The sequence below is a fragment of the Lachnellula hyalina genome (assembly GCF_007821495.1).
Source record: "Lachnellula hyalina strain CBS 185.66 chromosome Unknown contig00035, whole genome shotgun sequence".
In the NCBI taxonomy this organism is placed as follows: Eukaryota; Fungi; Ascomycota; class Leotiomycetes; order Helotiales; family Lachnaceae; genus Lachnellula; species Lachnellula hyalina.
The window spans coordinates 208,241-225,553 of NW_022157149.1; the positions used below are offsets into that span (position 1 = coordinate 208,241).

Sequence of the window (17,313 nt, forward strand, 5' to 3'; positions counted from 1 at the left end):
GGTTCTTTGGAGGGTTAGAATTGTGCTGTGGCATGATATAGATAATGCACCAATGAAATTATTTATAAAAGCACAGGATACTTTTAGATATGGATGCTCACGGCGAGATCTAAAATTTCAAAATGGTAGAAAATAATATTGATATGCATCAACGCTCAAATCCTAACGCCAACCCCCAATTATGCATGCATTTCATAGACCCAAAGTTTCTTTTCCAATCAAACTCATCATTTACTCCAGGCCCATTCTAGCATCATCACCAATCCCCCAATCCGCCTCATTATGTCTCGGTTTATCATCATCACTGGCATAACTATGACTACTCCTCCGACTCGGCGTCCGCGTGTGTCTCTTCCTAGCACCGCCACCCTGTCTGAACCCGGAGCTTTTAGTACTAGCATCATCGCTTTTGATGCTATTTTCTCTCTCTTTTTCCTTTTCTTGCTCGGGAAGCTCATATTGTGGTGGTGATATTGATGAGGCTGCGGAGACGGGGGTGCGTGTTGCGGTGGGACTGTTATTGCGGGTTGGGGTGGGGGAGGGCGTTATTTCTGTGCTGCCGGACACTTCGACGAGCTCGGCGTCACGATACCATTTTCGACGGCGGGTGTAGCGGCCCCAGCCGTCTTGGCCGCGGCGGCCATTTTGCCACTGGGGTAAGGTCAGTATTCAGGTTTGGACATGAATGCTAACTGAAGGAGGCACTAAAAGAATTAGACTTTGATAGACATACCTTATTATCATAGTAGATCCAGCCTTGCCCACCATCAGTGGCATCCTCTTTAGCCTTTACCCCTCCCTCATCAGACTCCCCAGCACCCTCTACAAGCCATTTGCTTCCCTCAACCCATCTCCACCTGGCCGCACCACCCTCAACATCAGGTAGCTCAAATTCATCCTTAGCAGGTGCTGGATTCAAATGCTCATCTGTCCACGTAGCCCTCTCATACGCAAATAACGAGGTGGTCCAGCCGAGTCCAACCCATCTTCGCTGATTCTCATACAGAATAAAGGTAAATTTCACCCCTGGAGCATCGGGTCTGCGTTTTGCTGCTAGTGTAGCTGTAGCTGCGAGTGCTGATGGATTTCGAGGAGGTAGGGCAGGCGGCCTCTCCTCATCTGTGGTGGGAGGAGTGAGGTTGTCGGTGAAGTGAAGACCTGTAATAGCGGCACATAATTGTCGAACGACTGCTGATCTCCATAGTATTGTCCTTGATACTCTGGTTGGCCGCGAGTGCCACGTCAAGAATATAGTTCCTGAGACTAGGAGAATTCTCTTGGTTGTGATGATATGTATTGGGTGGAGCGTGAGGACAATCCACAGTGGAGTAACAAGCAGTATACGTATCAGAAGCGTAGTGAGAGCTGGCCTCGTAGTCGCGGATGTTGCAGTCCTCTGGGTTGAGAGGAAATCCGTGAGCTCTAAGAGAGGATCTAGGAGCACATTGCATCTTGATGTGAATATTTTCAGTGTCTCAACAATTTCGTCCAGGGTCTTCTGGTGTTTGGTATTCGTGGCTTCCGAATTTTCCTTCTTGTGCCCTTTGTTTTGCTTCTCTCCCGTCCAGCCAGTAGAGGATAAAGGGGAGTATCTTCTAGAATACATCCCCAAAATCAAGCCCATAACAACCACAATCGGTCCTCCCACCCGCATAACCACATCTCCGTATAGTACAATCGCCCAGAAGCCTGCCACGAGCAGGAAGCTCTCCCAAGGATCCCCAGACGTCCATGTCAAAAGACCAACAAATTTATTGAGGGGCAGAAGAAATGGATGCGAATATGCCAACGCCCGAGTGATCTGAGGCGGTGTAGCTATCAACAGTGGTGATTTCTGATGTACAAGAATGGTGGACCGTTGTTTGGTAGATGATGTAGTATGGGACAGGGTCACAGGCGAGAAGGACGCCACTGTCGGGGGATTCGGATCATGGCTGATCTGAGATGCGCCATCATCATCTCTCCTGGTTGAAGACGGAGAGCTCGACATCATCCACGGAGTATCCTAATTGTTTGAGCACGATCAGTCATGGTGGTTGGTGTTAGGAGGGCTTGGACATTTTGGACATACAAACGCAGCCATTTACAAACGTCATGGCAAGGCAACCAAGCTGCAACCCGCGTAAAAGATACCCAGGTATGAACCTCGCAAACTGGCTTTAGCAAATTCAGCAGCGCAAGGGAACAGGACGGTTAGATTAGGAGTGAGTATGGATATGAGGATGAATATGGGTATGAATATGAACATCTAAAGGCATTGAGATTACATTATTGTTATTTTCACACAAGAGGTTGGAGAAGGGATCGCGCCGCTCGGCATTGCACAATCACATGCCGTCTTATCGCACGCAGCCTTGCATGTGGGGAATGATCATTGTAAGCAAACAAAGCTTTTCCTTTGGGAATATTGAGAAAGAATACCGTAATTACATACTAGATAACTATTCTCTTGTAGAAGGTAGCTTCCCTTCTCAATAGATAACAAGAGAAATCCCAGGAAACTTCTTGTCCAGAACATACCTACCTGGACATACCAGTAGGTGACAGAGCTGTATTCAGCCTCGTCACCTGACCGTCATCGTGCTAGTGGCAACGCTAGCAATCACTCGAATTTTTAAAGTACCTCCTTCATCTCCACCCAAAGACCAAACATCACCCCTCGACATTCTATCACCAACGCGACTCGACACCTACGGAATGTCGCGACAACCTCCTCCTCCCGGATTGCCTGCGAGGCCCAGTGGCTCTACATACCGACCCAATAACGACAGCTTTCATGCAAGTAGCGATAACTACCGCCGCAATGAGAACCCGCGTCTATACAGCCCCCCTCGAGACATGTATCGATTTGGAGGCAACGAACGAAACTCTAGGCCTGGTAACGACCAGCGAGGTTCTTCCAGATACGATGCCTATCCTAGTTCTTATGCTACCGACTCATACGCCCCTGGTACTGATCCCCATCGCAATTCTGACTCGTACCGCCCAGCCGGCCCTCGTAATGGAGGTTTTAACTTTCGTCACGAACCCCCACCCGGTGTGAATCTCAACCCAGATCGGAATTATCGGCCTCGATCTCACTCTAGGTCTCCTCCACCCCGACAGTCATACCATTCTCGCGATAGTAACCAATATGATTTTACTCCTGTCAATCGGGACTACCAGCGCGATCGAGAAAGCCATGGCCCGCGAGTGCGCTCCCAATACAATAGCCAGCGTGGTGGTGCGCGTGGTCGCGGTCGTGGTGGTTCGAGATTGGCAGCTGATCGCGCATTTCTCCAGACAAATCGTGCTCCTACCCCAGAGCTTATGCCGGGCATGGATGAACAAGCAGGAAACATTAGATACAAGGCCGTTGACGAGATGTCAGACAGTGAAGAAGCCGAGATGGATCTTTCTGATTCTGAGAAAGACGATGAGGCTCAGCAACCTACAAAGAAGCTTGCGCGCACCGAAAACCAGGCTGCAGATGGCGATAGTGTTCCTAAGTGGTCCAACCCTGATCCTTACACTGCATTACCGCCTCCAGATGAGTCTCAGCGGAAAAAGAAAGATGTTGTCAAATTAATCCGGAAGGCGCGTGTCACAAACAATTCCGAGAACACCGTCAAATCCGCTGCCACTGACGATTTCATCTCCTTTGATTTCGGTAATGAAGAGGAGACGGAAGACGCAACTAATGAAGCAGTCAATGTACCCGTAGGCGCCCCCACTGGCCCACGCACTCAACAGCCACAGACTCTCAAGAACACGCAGCCGCGTGAATATGGGTCCACTCAAAATAAGTCCGAGGAAGCCTCAAGAACTAGTCTTCATGGACCAACCACGTCTCAACCTGGATCTAGCCGGTTTGAGATCCAGATTCCCAGCCGCGCCCCTCCCGCAAATGCTTCCAAGAGGCCTGCGGCATTTGTTGACCTTACTTCGGATCCTGCTTTGGGTAATCGTAAGCGAAATATCAGAGATGAGATCAAAGGCCCCCCAATCATCCATACCCCGAGCGCCAAAGGTGGCCCTCCAAAGGGCGAAATAGTATCCACGTGGAAGATCCGCCCTGGTTCTCAAGCTCAAGCAACACCTTGGATCGAGATGGATCACTCTAAGACAGCCAACATGGGCTTATGGTAATTAGGAGTATCCAATGCTATTTATCTCGAGCTAATATTCGTGTAGGTTGCACAAAGAGATCGTGGATTTTTATTATCACGTCAAGCCCCGCAATTTCGAGCAGCGTATTCGTGCAAATCTAGTTGACGAGCTCCGCATTTCAGTCAAGAAGCATTTCAGAAACTCCAACATTCTATCATTTGGGTCATTTCCCGCTGGTTTGTACTTGCCAACTTCTGATATGGATATTGTCTGTGTCTCGGATGAGTTCATGAGATATGGCAACAAGACTCTTTGCAAAAGCAACAACCAGTACTACCAATTTGCCCGCTTCCTGCAACAAGAAAAAATCCCTATTCCAGGATCAGTCGAGGTCATCACAAAGGCTAAGGTTCCAATCATCAAATATGTGGATAGACTTACTGGTCTGAAGGTTGACATTTCTTTTGAGAATGACACTGGCTTGGTCGCCAACAAAACCTTTCAAGAATGGAAGACTGAATTCCCTGCCATGCCGATATTAGTCACATTGGTCAAGCATCTCTTAGCCATGAGAGGATTGAATGAACCCCACAGTGGAGGCATCGGCGGATTCTCTACTATCTGTCTTGTTGTAAGTCTTCTCCAGCATATGCCTCAGGTTCAAAGCAGAAACATGATACCCGAAGAACACCTTGGCGAGATTCTGATGGAGTTTCTTGACTTGTATGGAAATCAACTCAACATTGCTACGACCGCTATCTCTATGAAGCCACCCGGCTATGTTCCAAAAGTAAGTAACGAGTTCGATACTGCCAGTGTTCCATCGCTGACCATGTACAGAATCAAGTCAGGAAGGTGACCTACAAGGGCAATATAGACAAGATCTCCATCATCGATCCCAACACTCCTTCAAACGATATCTCCGGTGGTTCTAGTAACACAGCTAGAATTCTGGAATGCTTCTCTAATGCGTATAGAGACTTGCAGAAGCGCATGGGCGAATTGCAGGCTTCTCCAAACCGTGTCAAGGAGAGCATTCTAGGCTGCATCTTGGGTGGCAACTACAGCTCCTTTGACCTTCAACGCGCCCATCTTGCCCATGTCCATGAAAAGCTCTTTGGTCCCATTCAGGAGGAATTCGCATAAGCTGCGTCCACGCGTTCCTTTTTTGCTCAGCATTAGTGCTTTTAGCCTTGATTTCTTTTTTGCTTTGTTGCTGGATTGTTCATAATGATGGAACAGTATGGCGTATGACGGACAAGATGGAATGATACCCCGTGGCGTTTGCGGTCATGACACCTTGTAAAGTAGCTACAGACATGTGCTCACGCTTTTTCTATCTCTTTTCAAAAGAACAGAGATACTATAACTGACAAAGGCTGCAGTGGTCGAAAATCGAGTCCTTGCTATCGATCACTTATCCTCTGCAAAATACAATCACGATTTATCGAATTTCATGGACGTTTGCTTCTGCACGCATCGCTCTTTCTTCTTTGGGCGACCACCATGATGCATCTTTACCAAATGGTAATTACTGACAACTCGCTCTTTCTACTTTAGGATCTCGTTCCATTGGGCCAAACACTGTCTTCTAGACATTCGCATTCGCGCTCCCATAGGTAACCCCGCCACGGGCGTTGCGGCCTAGTATTTGGGCTTTATGTCCTGTACTGGTCACTGCAACGTCTTCTTTCTCACTGTGGCTGGCGCTTCGTGCGCTGCCATGGAGAGGATAGTAGCTTCCTTTCCTTTTCTTAAGAGCGTATGTACGGTACGGTACGGTACGCAATGCAGCCATGATTCGTCTAGGATGTTTGATGATGCATTCTCCTCATCTTTAGAAGGAACGAGACGGGCAGACGGTTCCCCCCCCAGGAATATTTTCTTCTACTCCAAAGTCCAAACACTAGCTTTGCTTTCTGGATATCATGTAGTATTAGAGTCAATAACAATAAATATCATGGAACGGATAATCATTTCATTTCATTTTCATCCGCCTGCTATAATTGCAAACAGTAGCTTCCTGAACACCGTCTCACTCGCCCTACATACCTACACCACATAAGGAGCAATGAGTAAGGTTTCAGCATCCTCTTGGATAATGTGAAGATGCCGATGGTTCTATACAGATACCGTACGTACGAAGACACCGGCTTGGGCATGCGGTTTCTGATAGCAAGATTGGGGAAAGGGGGAAGGAGTACCGTCGATGAATAGAATCTATCCATCGTGGAACTATAGAGCTACTTGATCCAACTTGAAGTGGATGGGTAGTATTGACAATGGGAATGGGAACGGCGTCTCCTTCTGTCACAAACATCTACAATAAAGTATGGTATGGTAAGTAAGTAATCACTCACCCTTTGCAAACAGGTTCGAGATGTCACTGGCAATCGAGGGGAGTCATTAAGAGGAGTTGTATCTGGAACACAAATATTAAAATCTCAGATGGGATTCCACAGCTATCTACCTAGGTGGAAGTTTTTTTGCTCCTGCCGTCATTACAAATGTTGATCGTTCAACAAACTTTTCTATGTATTGCGTTCCTTTTTCGCTTCTTTTCAATCCAGCTCAATTTCCAGAGTGTAAATTCGAGAGGCTCGCCTGCTGAGTGTATGCCCGCTTCAAAACATATATGTAAAGCCTGCGGGGGGGAAACGCAAAACCTTTCCCGCCCCCAGAAAGATTTCCCGGGATGGAAAAAAATACCCCTTCCTTTTTTTTGCAATATGCAAAGAGCGCGCAAGGATGTGATGTTTGGGAGACCGCTATGCAACGTCGAACGCACTAGTAATCAAACACAAATGTGGAAGCTTCCTAAACTCTGCTCTCTTCCTCCGGCCGTCCTTTCTTCCATCCAAATCATCACCACAAGATCTCAGATCGTGACATTCCAGAGTATATATGCTTGGAAGGTTCTTAATCTTGGTGGGCAGGGAGCACGTAATCAACCCACTTGCGAGCGAGGATAGGAATTCCATCCTTTCCACCCTGTACTTCGACATATTCTTGCCAGCCAACCGCCTGCCATACAGCATAGTCCTTCTGACGGTCTGCATTGGATACCTGTGAGCTGTTGTAGACCTTCACTCGACGGTTCTCCCTCTCCTGGATGACGCTGTCCATGACCTTTTGCCTGAGGGTAGCAATGGCCCACAGGTCAACGTTGCCAAGTCGTGGTGACTCCAGAACGTATTTCAGTAAATGGAATGGCAGGCCGAGTAAGACTTTGGACAGGGTGGTTATCACGGAGTTGGCATTCGTATACATAGTGCTCTCTCCAGTCGGGTGGTCGCCAAATTTGATACGGCTGAGACGAGCATTTTGTGCATTGGGACGCCCCTCTGGAATAGCGGGAAGTCGACGATTGCGACTATTTTCATCGACAGTGTCATTGAGTTCAAAGTTGGGAGGGAAGCCTGTGATGATAAACTCCAATACATATCGGATGAGCATGTTGGCTGCTGGGCCATAAGTACTTGGAGTCTCGGGTTGCTGATAAGAACTCTCTAGGATCCACTGGGCATCAAGGCCACCATCAAGAGCAAAATCAAGAGCCTTTTCGATTGTGACCCACTGCACAAAATTGCATGCAATTTCGACTCCGCGAGTAATAACCGGCGGGATCTGAAGAATACTTCCTGCAGCGGCGTACCCGAGAGCGAGATCGAAACGATCAACAGGCGTACCTGGTACTGGAATGGGCAATTGGGTGTTTGTATTTATAGAACCAAGGGTGTCGAAGTCCAGAAGTGGACCGCCATACAAACGATGTAAAGCCATCCAGAAGGCGTCAGATCGCACAAAACGATCGTCCGACTCAATAAGGAGGGTTCGGCCGCCGTGATTCTCCCTGGCTAGAGCTGTCATGAGAGTCTTGAGGGTTGGGCTCCGCGCAAACATAAGACCGTGGCCAGGAACATAATCAGGACGGACTCGGTCATCCGCGTAGCGCAACTCCACTGTGTAGTCGGCGAATTCAGAGATGTTGAATTGGCTTTGCACATAGTTGACCAGCCCGTCGAGGTTGTCAATCGGCATTGGTGGTTGAGCAGGTAGATGCGACGGAAAGTGATTTGGGTTGTTCTGATAGGAACCCTGGTGTTTTGAGCGCGACGAATGGTAGAGACGGACATCGTCAATGTGACCATTGCTGCCATTTGAGATGACAGCAGTTGGGTATTGACCATAGAAAGCCGGACCGTTATCTTGTTCACTGGGAGCCGAAGATTGCGAGCCATGGAAACTGTGGGGTGTGGAAGGAAATTCGTGGTTGTTGAATCGTTGTCCCTCCATACCTGAAGGAGTGCTAGATGGGGAATATCCGTCAGGGGCCGCAAATGAGACCATCTGCCGACGGGCATAACTATCTGCAGCTGGGTTCATGTTGCCTTCTGGATGCGTGTAGTATCCCGGAGGCGGGTTCATGGGGGAAAACCCGTTGGACAAGTGGTGAGAATGGCCTCCATTCGACTGATGTGCGCCATGACGTCCTGCAACCCTGGGCTGTTGTTGGTTCGGATACGGGTAGGGAGGAACATTGCCAGCTGACTGAGGTGCGGGAGACGATGTGTTCGAGTCGGAGTAGCCGCCAAACATAACACTTCCGGCGATGGGGTGGGCGTGATGCATAGGAGACTGGCCGTTGAAGTTGGCTTGGGGCGGGAATTGGACTCTCTCGGAGCTCATCGTAGAAACGAGGTCTGACTTCGCAGGGACGAATGGCGCAGGCATGTGGTAGGGTGATCTCAGCTCCGAAGACGTCGTCTCTGAAGATTTCGAAGCTTCCTGTGGTTCGTCTACCAAAGAGTTATTAAGGTTTTGTGCGATGTATAAGCAGAAAGAGCCATTCACTTACCTAGTGACTCGTGAACTGAAGCCTCTGTTTGCGCCACAGTACTCTCGGTCGCTGCTTCCTCTGTCGCAGAGACTGAAGCGGAGTCGTTTGTACCCTCCTCCAGAATTTCCGATTGATCTCTTGTCGACCCGTTTACTACAGCCATTTCAGGTTGAATTGTAGGAGACGGTGAAGGCTCGTCAACCACAGGCGGAGGTGGAGGCGGCGGAACAGCAATTTCCTCCTTTGGCTTTGCAGATTGTGACTTTTGACGCTTCTGGACGAAGGACAATGGGATAGCCGGTACGATCTGCCTTGGCCCAGCAGCAGGCCTTTGACGGTTCTGCTGGAGCGCCTTTGCAGCATTGCTGGTGGTGGGCGCCATCTTGACGGGCAGGGAACAAAAGCAAAGTCGAGCTCTACTCTAGAAGCCCAAATGACAGTCTTCTTTTAGTTACTCGAAAGACTGACGTCCCCAAGATTCAACGATGACCGGCAGGCAAGTCATGTAGCATCTGGGGAGTCTTCAAAGATGCGGCACCCAATATATGAGGCGCGTTCATGAGCTTTGGTGCAAAAGTCCCCGCGTTGTAGAAAAGTAATCGGCGGCGCTTTCGCTTGACTTGGCGCTATTCCCATTTAGAAAGGCAACTCCAACCTCACCTCTTCATCTCCTGTACAGACCTTCAATGCGGTGGAGCTTTTCTAGCAAGAGTGAGGAAGTGGTGATTCTGTACTAAGCATTTCTGGAAGAAAAACAAGCCAAACAAATCAATTGCTTTACCTTTGACCGTTCAAGAGTGATTGCTTTTCGCTTCACGTGAAATCCCACATGGTTGGTACTATTTTTCTAAACTGGAGCTACTTTCATACAATGGTACTAGATTTGTCAGTTATTATCATTACCAAAGATGTACAGAGTATTATCTCGTGATCTATGCAACTGAAAGAGCGAGATGAGGCCATTGCACCAGATGATCCCAGATGATTGCCTGCTTGTTGATTGCCGGCTTGTCTATCCTTGTGCCAAATCGTCACGACTTGATACACTTTTATCTACCTTTTAAGTTATTGTGTAATGACACGCAAAGTTCCTCTTGCGCCCAATCATACTTGACTTTGTGGGTTTTTTCCGAGACATCACCAAAATGTTTTGCTTCGTCAAAACACTTGTATACCGTTCGAGACACTCTGCAATAAGAATACAAGAGCTGTCAACAAATCATATATATATATATAATAAGAGAATTTGACGACGTCTCACCCGAATACAATCCAAATTACCCCAACTCACGTTCTTCCATACTGCTCGCGGGTCACGGGTCAACCTCAATTCAAGAGTTTCGTTTCGTTTCGTTATCCGGTATATCAAGAGAGCAACAGCCGCTATAAACATATAAATCATGAAAAAAGCCACTCTAGAAAAAGGAAAATCCACTCCTTCTCAAAAATGATGTGTAAAATCACCGCACCGTTAAACAACTTCCCCCTAGTAGAGCCTCCCAAAAATCAATATACCAAAAATATCAACCCCATCAAAAAAAAAAAACTTTCTCTCAGAGAAAGATTAGGGTTCTACCGGAATTCGAATCCGGGACCTCTCGCAAGTAATACTCAGAGTAGACCCTAAGCGAGAATCATACCACTAGACCATAGAACCAAGTAGTTTTTTAGTGCAGAAAACTTGCTATTTCGCTATATGATAGGCAATGGCGGGGTGACTCACTTGTGAAAGAGGTTCGGGGGAATAGTGGGGGCGCGTGTGAGAATGGTCTGATGCTACGTATTTATGTTATAGTATTTGGATTTGTTATGTTAAGTGAAGAATATAAAAGCAGGTAAGAGATAGTAATGCTTATCGCTTAGATATCAAGGATTGATCTTTTGGGGGGTTTTTTGCGAAGGGGAAGGTTTAGTGGGAATTGCTTCAAAAAAAAAGTTTAACGAGCGAAATGTGGGGTTGGACTAGAAGAGAGATTTTTTTTTGAGTGAACATCACTAGAGATACATAACATTTCGGTAATTTCGAATTAATATCAAGCTTTTTGTGAAACACGTCAAACATAATGCTGATAATTTCGGCACCATAGTTTCACATATTCCCTCTCCTCACTACAATCCCCACCCCGCTTCTCACCACACCTCCCAGCACCTCCTGCAATTCCAACTATTATAACGATGCAGGTTCTTCTGCAAAGGAATTATTCTCTTGCCTCAATAGCTATTTATTGCCAATGACAGAAACTTAGAAGCTCAGACGTCAAGTCATACGTGCAAGATTCGAGACAAATATATGCCACCGAATCGCAAGAATGGCATAATTTATCGGTCGAGATATCAACCATGATGAGTTATGATTGGCTTCCGCAGCGCGAGATTGTGGCTAAGTACACTCATTCACGTCTGTCAATATTCGCTGTCAAATTGTTTCTACTTCCCTGCTTCCTTCCTCTCAAATGCTGCCTTGCCCTCAAGTGAGACGGACTGAGGGTGCTCAAAAGACTCAATGCCGAAATTGCACGCAGGTCTGCAACGCTGTTCCCATAGATTTTCGCGATATCGGTTGAGACTGTAGGGTTGAAGGAGCGGAAGGCGTGCGTTGCAGCTCAAAGACACGCCAAATGAAGACCATAGAAGAACAAAACGTTAGTGGTGAATATATTGAGCTTGGGATTGAGGAAGAGAGAGTATCAGTAATCACCAGTGTCAGCATTTCGAGGAATCATAACCGGACCCCTTTTTCAGGCGCTTTGATTGAGATTGTTCAGGGTGTTTTCCAATCTGGAGTGTAGTTTCCAGGCGGCAATAATAGGAGACGAGCGTGGCAGTTACTCATAGACGCATTTCCAACTCGGTACCAAGCAATTTTCAAATTCATATAGTATTCTGGTCCTTCAAAATTTCATGACTGAGACATGCAGGTGAGACAGTAAATTCTAACCAGATCCAAAGCATTGTGTCGCATAAAGTGGACTTTATAAAGGCTGATTGATGTGATCATCGGACACTGAGGAAGTACCACAGTTTTCCGAAAGTGTTAGGAAGATCTGGCCGAAGATGCCAAAAACTTATTCTTGGCAGTGGAGAATACGACAGGTAGTAGTCAGTGTTCGCTAGCGTACCGGTTGTAAAGGAGGGACATGTGGTTGCAAGCATCGGCAGACTTGAAGCGGCATGTAGGGGAGGATGGACTAAACGACCAAAGGTTGAATTAAGTAGGTCCATAATACAGACAAACTATGTTTGGCGAGACAAACACAGTGCAAGATATGAGGCTTCAGAAAGTTAAAATGATGCACCTTATCGCTGAAGACGTTGAAAATCTTCTCTCTTTTGAGAAGTTCATTTGTGGCAAAATGGTTGGTGAAGCTGTACTTGCATGATGCAAACCGTACAAAGAAATCCGGAATAAATGGAACAGATGAGGTAGGTAAGGAAGAATGGGGTGGTTGCGAGAGATAGATTACTTGTCTAATGACTGTTGGATCAAGTGACATAGGCCTGGTGGTTGGGATCATATGATATAGCCTGAATTATCAATGCTGAGGATGTAAGACAACGAAGCTAAAATGTATCACTACATATGGTTCGAGAGGCTATGTTCATAGAACTTGCTTTATGAAGGGTCGTGATAATCTCTGCAAAACATTTGAGTCATTTTGTTCGGTAGCTTTACAGGACCACAAAGATACGAGATATATCTTGTATGCATCATATCACAGGTAGATACACAAGACTGATGACTATCGTGCCAAGACGAGACTGTAGCCTGTACCTTCACTTCACACAACTTTGTGTCGAAGGTAGAACGAGCTCGAGATACAGGAGAAGATACTCGAGTAATCAACAATAAAGGAAGACATGAAGGTCACTAGGATCTAGAACCACGTCCAGTATCAAGCTAGCATTAAGCAACATGCTGTCAACGAGAAACCACTTGGCAGATGGTATAAACAGACTCCAAGGAGACTTATCAATAATAGATTGCGGTTAAGTATACTCTTGCTAGTAACATTTGTTGCCAAGGAGTTGAAGTCTTTCACAAAGTGATACGGCTTTGCAAGCCCGGCTCTGCTCTGTGTTGTATATTCGGATACTCCACGGAATAGAGTCGGCACCGAGTCGGCAGGTATCTATGGACTGTATCTGAAGCATTGCACCCATGTTGATAATCGTGCCGATTGTATTTCGGAACTCAAGTTCGGAAATGGAAGGTGTAGCAGTCTCTAGACCGAATCTCATTGCAACTGCCGTTCTTGGGGCCAAGATCTCCAATCGGCCATGCTGATTTGGAAGGAATTGTACTGGTGAAGGTTTGAAAAGAGTATAGCGATTTAGGAACGGTCGATAAGGACGTTGAACGAAACGTTCCTTGCAGAAATTGAATCAAAATATACAAACCATTCGACACTTTGAATGCGCCTCGGCGCCGCAGCGAAAGGAATCGAAATACGAACTGGCGTCTATACAAGATCATAGCCTTGCAGCATCTCGGGCTTAGGCACCTCGCAACCTCATCCCACCTGCGAAAGAATCCGTACCGATTTAGCCATCGCGAATCTGAACTCCAATTCCCTGCTCACCACGAGGAAGCCAGAACCTCAGAAGCCACAACGTGGAAACCACATGTACGCTGATATACGTGAAAAGCCAAGGGCAGCAACAGAGGCAGTCAGTACCTACTTAAAGGCTCTTCCTCCGTGAGAAACTACCCCTCATGTCATCCCCACCTGCCTCATCCAGAAGAAATGCAACCACATGAAACTTTTGCTCGGCAACTCTGCTTTGTGGCTGTTCTGATGACAGATGACATGCAGATAGGATTTCTATACCAAAATACGACCCAATGGGCGAGAGGGATGGGGTCCCCCACCTTGTGGGTTACACTGCAGTCAGTGCCTTCCTGGTCGGATAGCTACTCGGATCCCCTGAAGAGCGCTCCCAAGCCAAGTATGAATGTTGATTGGAAGCTTCGTCCTGCGCGTTAAATTTTAAGTATGGTCTAGGCTCAGCTTGCACAGAATTCGATTAAATCAATAGATGTAGACAGATACGGCCTGGGGTACAAAGGTACGGAGGTACAGACAGTACTCTGAACCACTGCATATATCAATATGCACCGTGTATATCTCCATGTCGTGAGCCGAAGGACAGTTTGTCTTGTGCAAGGAGGAGTCTGGTGTGACGATCCGTACGTTATCTTGCTTGAGTCAGCAATTCCCTGTCTGTCTATCGAGTCATCCCACAAATCCCACATGTCATGTAAGCATCGCATCTGCCCCTCAAAAGCCTGGACCAAATGGCCCTCGCGAAGCACAAGGGTCCTCATCCCTACCTATACTCCGCAGCCAGTATAGAAAACGCGTCCCTCGTGCAGTGAGATGAGTGCATCGCGACATTACCGACGGGGCGACGCGTTCGCGATTCGCTTCCTGGTTTATCCTGTCCATCCAGCCAGCCACCGCGATCTGTTAACCAATTAGTGGTTTCTGTCGGAGATCCAGGCGTAAAATGGAAGATTCGAAGGTTCGAGGTCGGTTCTTAATTTCCGACCTGTGGCAAGGCAGGGCAAGGCCCCTCCCTGCCTCTGCGTCGGTAGGGGACGGGTTTTCTAGTACGGATTCCGTTACTCTATTATAATTGCGGGTGAGAAATTAGGGCTGAGGATAGAGCTCAGTTGCCGGATTCTTTGGGGGAAACCTTTGTTGCGGATTGATTGATGGTAAGGAATGTGAGCATGACGTTATGTTATTTTTGGGCGTGCAAGTAGTCGAATCTCGAGTTTTCAGGCCCGATTAGGAGATTGTAAGACTTATGTTGTTTTCCTAAGGCGTTGATGCATACGAGTTGCAATAGAGACTAAGAAAGTGTTATAGCTGAAAAGCTGACTACTTAGGTACGTCTCCTAATCTATTACATTGCAGATTATTGGCCAGTGTCTGACGGTTTTGCAATAGTCAGAGCTACTCCACCAGTGCTCTGTGCAGACTGTAATTTCCTGATTGACTTCGGTAGGAGGACACCCGAGACTCGGATAATTATGGCTACGCGGTTGTTCGAGGACAGTGTCTCGGGACTCTGTTAGCAATTTCAGTAAAGTGATAGTGTTGTGAGCAAACGGCTTCTGACGGGGTTGTCCTTGGACCACAACAGAGTCAACCTTGAGCTCTGCAAAGCTCAGACGATCAGTGCTTTCAAGTATCAGGGTCTGACCTTGATGCCATCATGTGACCTGCAGGCAGTCTTAGAGTAGCACTATACGGGGTAACGGAAGAGCGGGGGATGGCCTTCCACTGCCGAAGAGGCTGTTGCGTCACGGGGTTTCAAGCATTGTTGATCTTCCAGTTTGAAGGTTTGAAGAAAAGTATCCGCCAAAGGTTGTTTTAAAGTGCTCTTAGGGAAATCTTTAGAGCAGTCCTTGAGACGACAGTTGACCAACGACAACGACGACTAACGACAGGCGTCCAGCCCGCCTCGGCACCAACGATCGCTCCCGCGTGAAGGGGATGGGGCAGTCTGACGACTAAGAGCCAAAAAAGTCAAGCGTCAGGTCCCAATGGCCCACAATTGGCTCGCGGGTGTAGATCCGTGACAAGGAATCGGTGCTGGCCTGATTTCGAACCCGCTGCGGTGGAATCATGGACTCGACCCTTGCTTCCCATCCCATATCATCCTACGATCTTGCCCCTTTTTGGCCCATCCGACCAAAAAAATCTCTTTTGGCGCTTTCTATGCCGCATCATATTGACAGATCAATGCGATGCTCCAAGACGCTAGGAATTTTGCTTGCTTTTTGTACATTCCTTCGCTTTCGGCCGTGAAAATTCGCGACGAGCAAAAGAAATATTGCGCCGGTAATAAGAAAATTTGCTTTTTTAATTAAGAAAGTCGTTGGGAGATCTGAAACTGATAAATTGTTCCCCCACAGTGGAAAAACCCCGCTGTGAGTGGGTTGAAGCGTGCGAAGCCGACAGGCATGTAGGAGCGAGTGCGAGGAAGCCGGGAGGACCTTGGCAAAGTGCGAAAGAAAGAGTAAGCCACTTGTATCTCCGCTTAAAGACAGTCTCTTGGTTGGGGTTTTTGTGAAACCTATAAATGAAAAGTTGAGTAGCGTGACCTTGGGATATAAGATACGGGTAATGAAAAGGAGATGATGGTGCAAAGAGAGGACCCAAGCAGGCGGGAGAATTCATCCCTACCAAGTCGATTTATAAGGTAAGGAAGAGGACATTGGCTCTAGATCCTGATCTAAGAATGATGGTGGTGACGGTTTCCCAAGGCCTAACGCGGATCTCTCACGTCGGTAACTACATACTGCCTGGCGCGGAGAATAGCGTGTTGATGTTGCTGTTGATGTTGATATTGACATTGATATTGGTGTCCCTACATGTCTGCAGCGCTCCACAAGACAGATTGTTGTGCAGTACAAGATAGATAGCAGAAGACCGGCAGTTCATATCTCCTGATGTATATGTATACAATATATCTACCCTATATCTATATCTACTGTAGTGTTCAGAAGAAGCGCCGAAGGGGGAAAGGAGTCGGTCGTGCATTGATTTAATCTACCTTGGAGCACAATACCGTTCAACTCCCGGAGGCGCCTAATAAGGATAGATGCATGCAAGACCAGCACAACATCGAGATAAGCATCATACAGCATTGCACGAGTTCTGCAATATTGTGCTGTGATTGCAGAAGCAAATGAACGTTGCCCCTCGGTCGCTCTGCTCCTCCTCGAGTAGAGTGATATTGTAAGTAGAAGGTTACTAAGAGCAGCTCTTGCCATATGCCGTTGCCGTTGTACTCCTGTACATGTTTTGTTATGAGAATGATAACGATGCAATGTCTTGTAAGACCAAGTAGTAATTGACTGCAGTGGATCTTGATTGTTACTGTAACTTGCCTTGTTAACTGAATGAGGAAATCAAAGAGACGTGGCCTTTCCTGATTCTACAGTACTGTACATGCTGTTGACGCTCCCCCTTTCAAGAGTCTCGCCAATTGTCCAGAACGGCGGCGGGCGGTGATTACGGAATATTGTCACTGCTTGACGCTACTCCGTACAGAAATCCACTAATCCAGGGGCAGGGAGTGGCTGCCTGACCACCACCACCACCACACCCATACCCATACTGTACCCATACCCATACCCATGCCATGCCATGCTTCCCTCCTTGAGTCCTTGCGCCTAATCCCATCTCATCCCATCCCGTCCCCATCCCATCCTGTTTCTCTTCTTCCCTTTACTCCCCTGTTGGCTGCCCGTGCCCACCCTTATTTTGAACTCGCCCACTAATATTTCAACGGCCTCACCATTACTCTGCCACTCGCTCATTCGCTACCAAACCACACTTCCCGACTCACTCTCCCTTGCGTCCCTCTCT

At 47.4% G+C, this 17,313-nt stretch overlaps 3 protein-coding genes and 1 non-coding gene across 4 annotated transcripts; 1 reads left to right on the forward strand and 3 right to left on the reverse strand.

The window, feature by feature from the left end:
* Positions 1 to 231: 231 nt before the first annotated feature.
* PEX30 (Peroxisomal membrane protein) lies at positions 232 to 2,083 on the reverse strand (the record flags this gene model as incomplete). The annotated part of the gene is made up of 3 exons (XM_031148336.1): positions 232 to 651; positions 734 to 2,005; positions 2,072 to 2,083. The coding sequence occupies 3 exons, from the start codon at positions 2,081 to 2,083 to the stop codon at positions 232 to 234; spliced, it is 1,704 nt and encodes a 567-aa protein (XP_031006964.1).
* A 614-nt stretch (positions 2,084 to 2,697) lies between these two features.
* TRF5 (Poly(A) RNA polymerase protein) lies at positions 2,698 to 5,235 on the forward strand (the record flags this gene model as incomplete). The annotated part of the gene is made up of 3 exons (XM_031148337.1): positions 2,698 to 4,124; positions 4,174 to 4,879; positions 4,930 to 5,235. 3 exons carry the CDS (start codon positions 2,698 to 2,700, stop codon positions 5,233 to 5,235), a joined length of 2,439 nt encoding a protein of 812 aa, XP_031006965.1.
* Positions 5,236 to 7,008: 1,773 nt separating this feature from the next.
* LHYA1_G003366 (uncharacterized protein) lies at positions 7,009 to 9,311 on the reverse strand (the record flags this gene model as incomplete). The annotated part of the gene is made up of 2 exons (XM_031148338.1): positions 7,009 to 8,888; positions 8,948 to 9,311. 2 exons carry the CDS (start codon positions 9,309 to 9,311, stop codon positions 7,009 to 7,011), a joined length of 2,244 nt encoding a protein of 747 aa, XP_031006966.1.
* A 1,185-nt stretch (positions 9,312 to 10,496) lies between these two features.
* LHYA1_G003367 lies at positions 10,497 to 10,586 on the reverse strand. The gene has a single exon. It is a non-coding gene; the product is annotated as a tRNA-Pro (tRNA).
* Between the last annotated feature and the right edge of the window lie 6,727 nt (positions 10,587 to 17,313).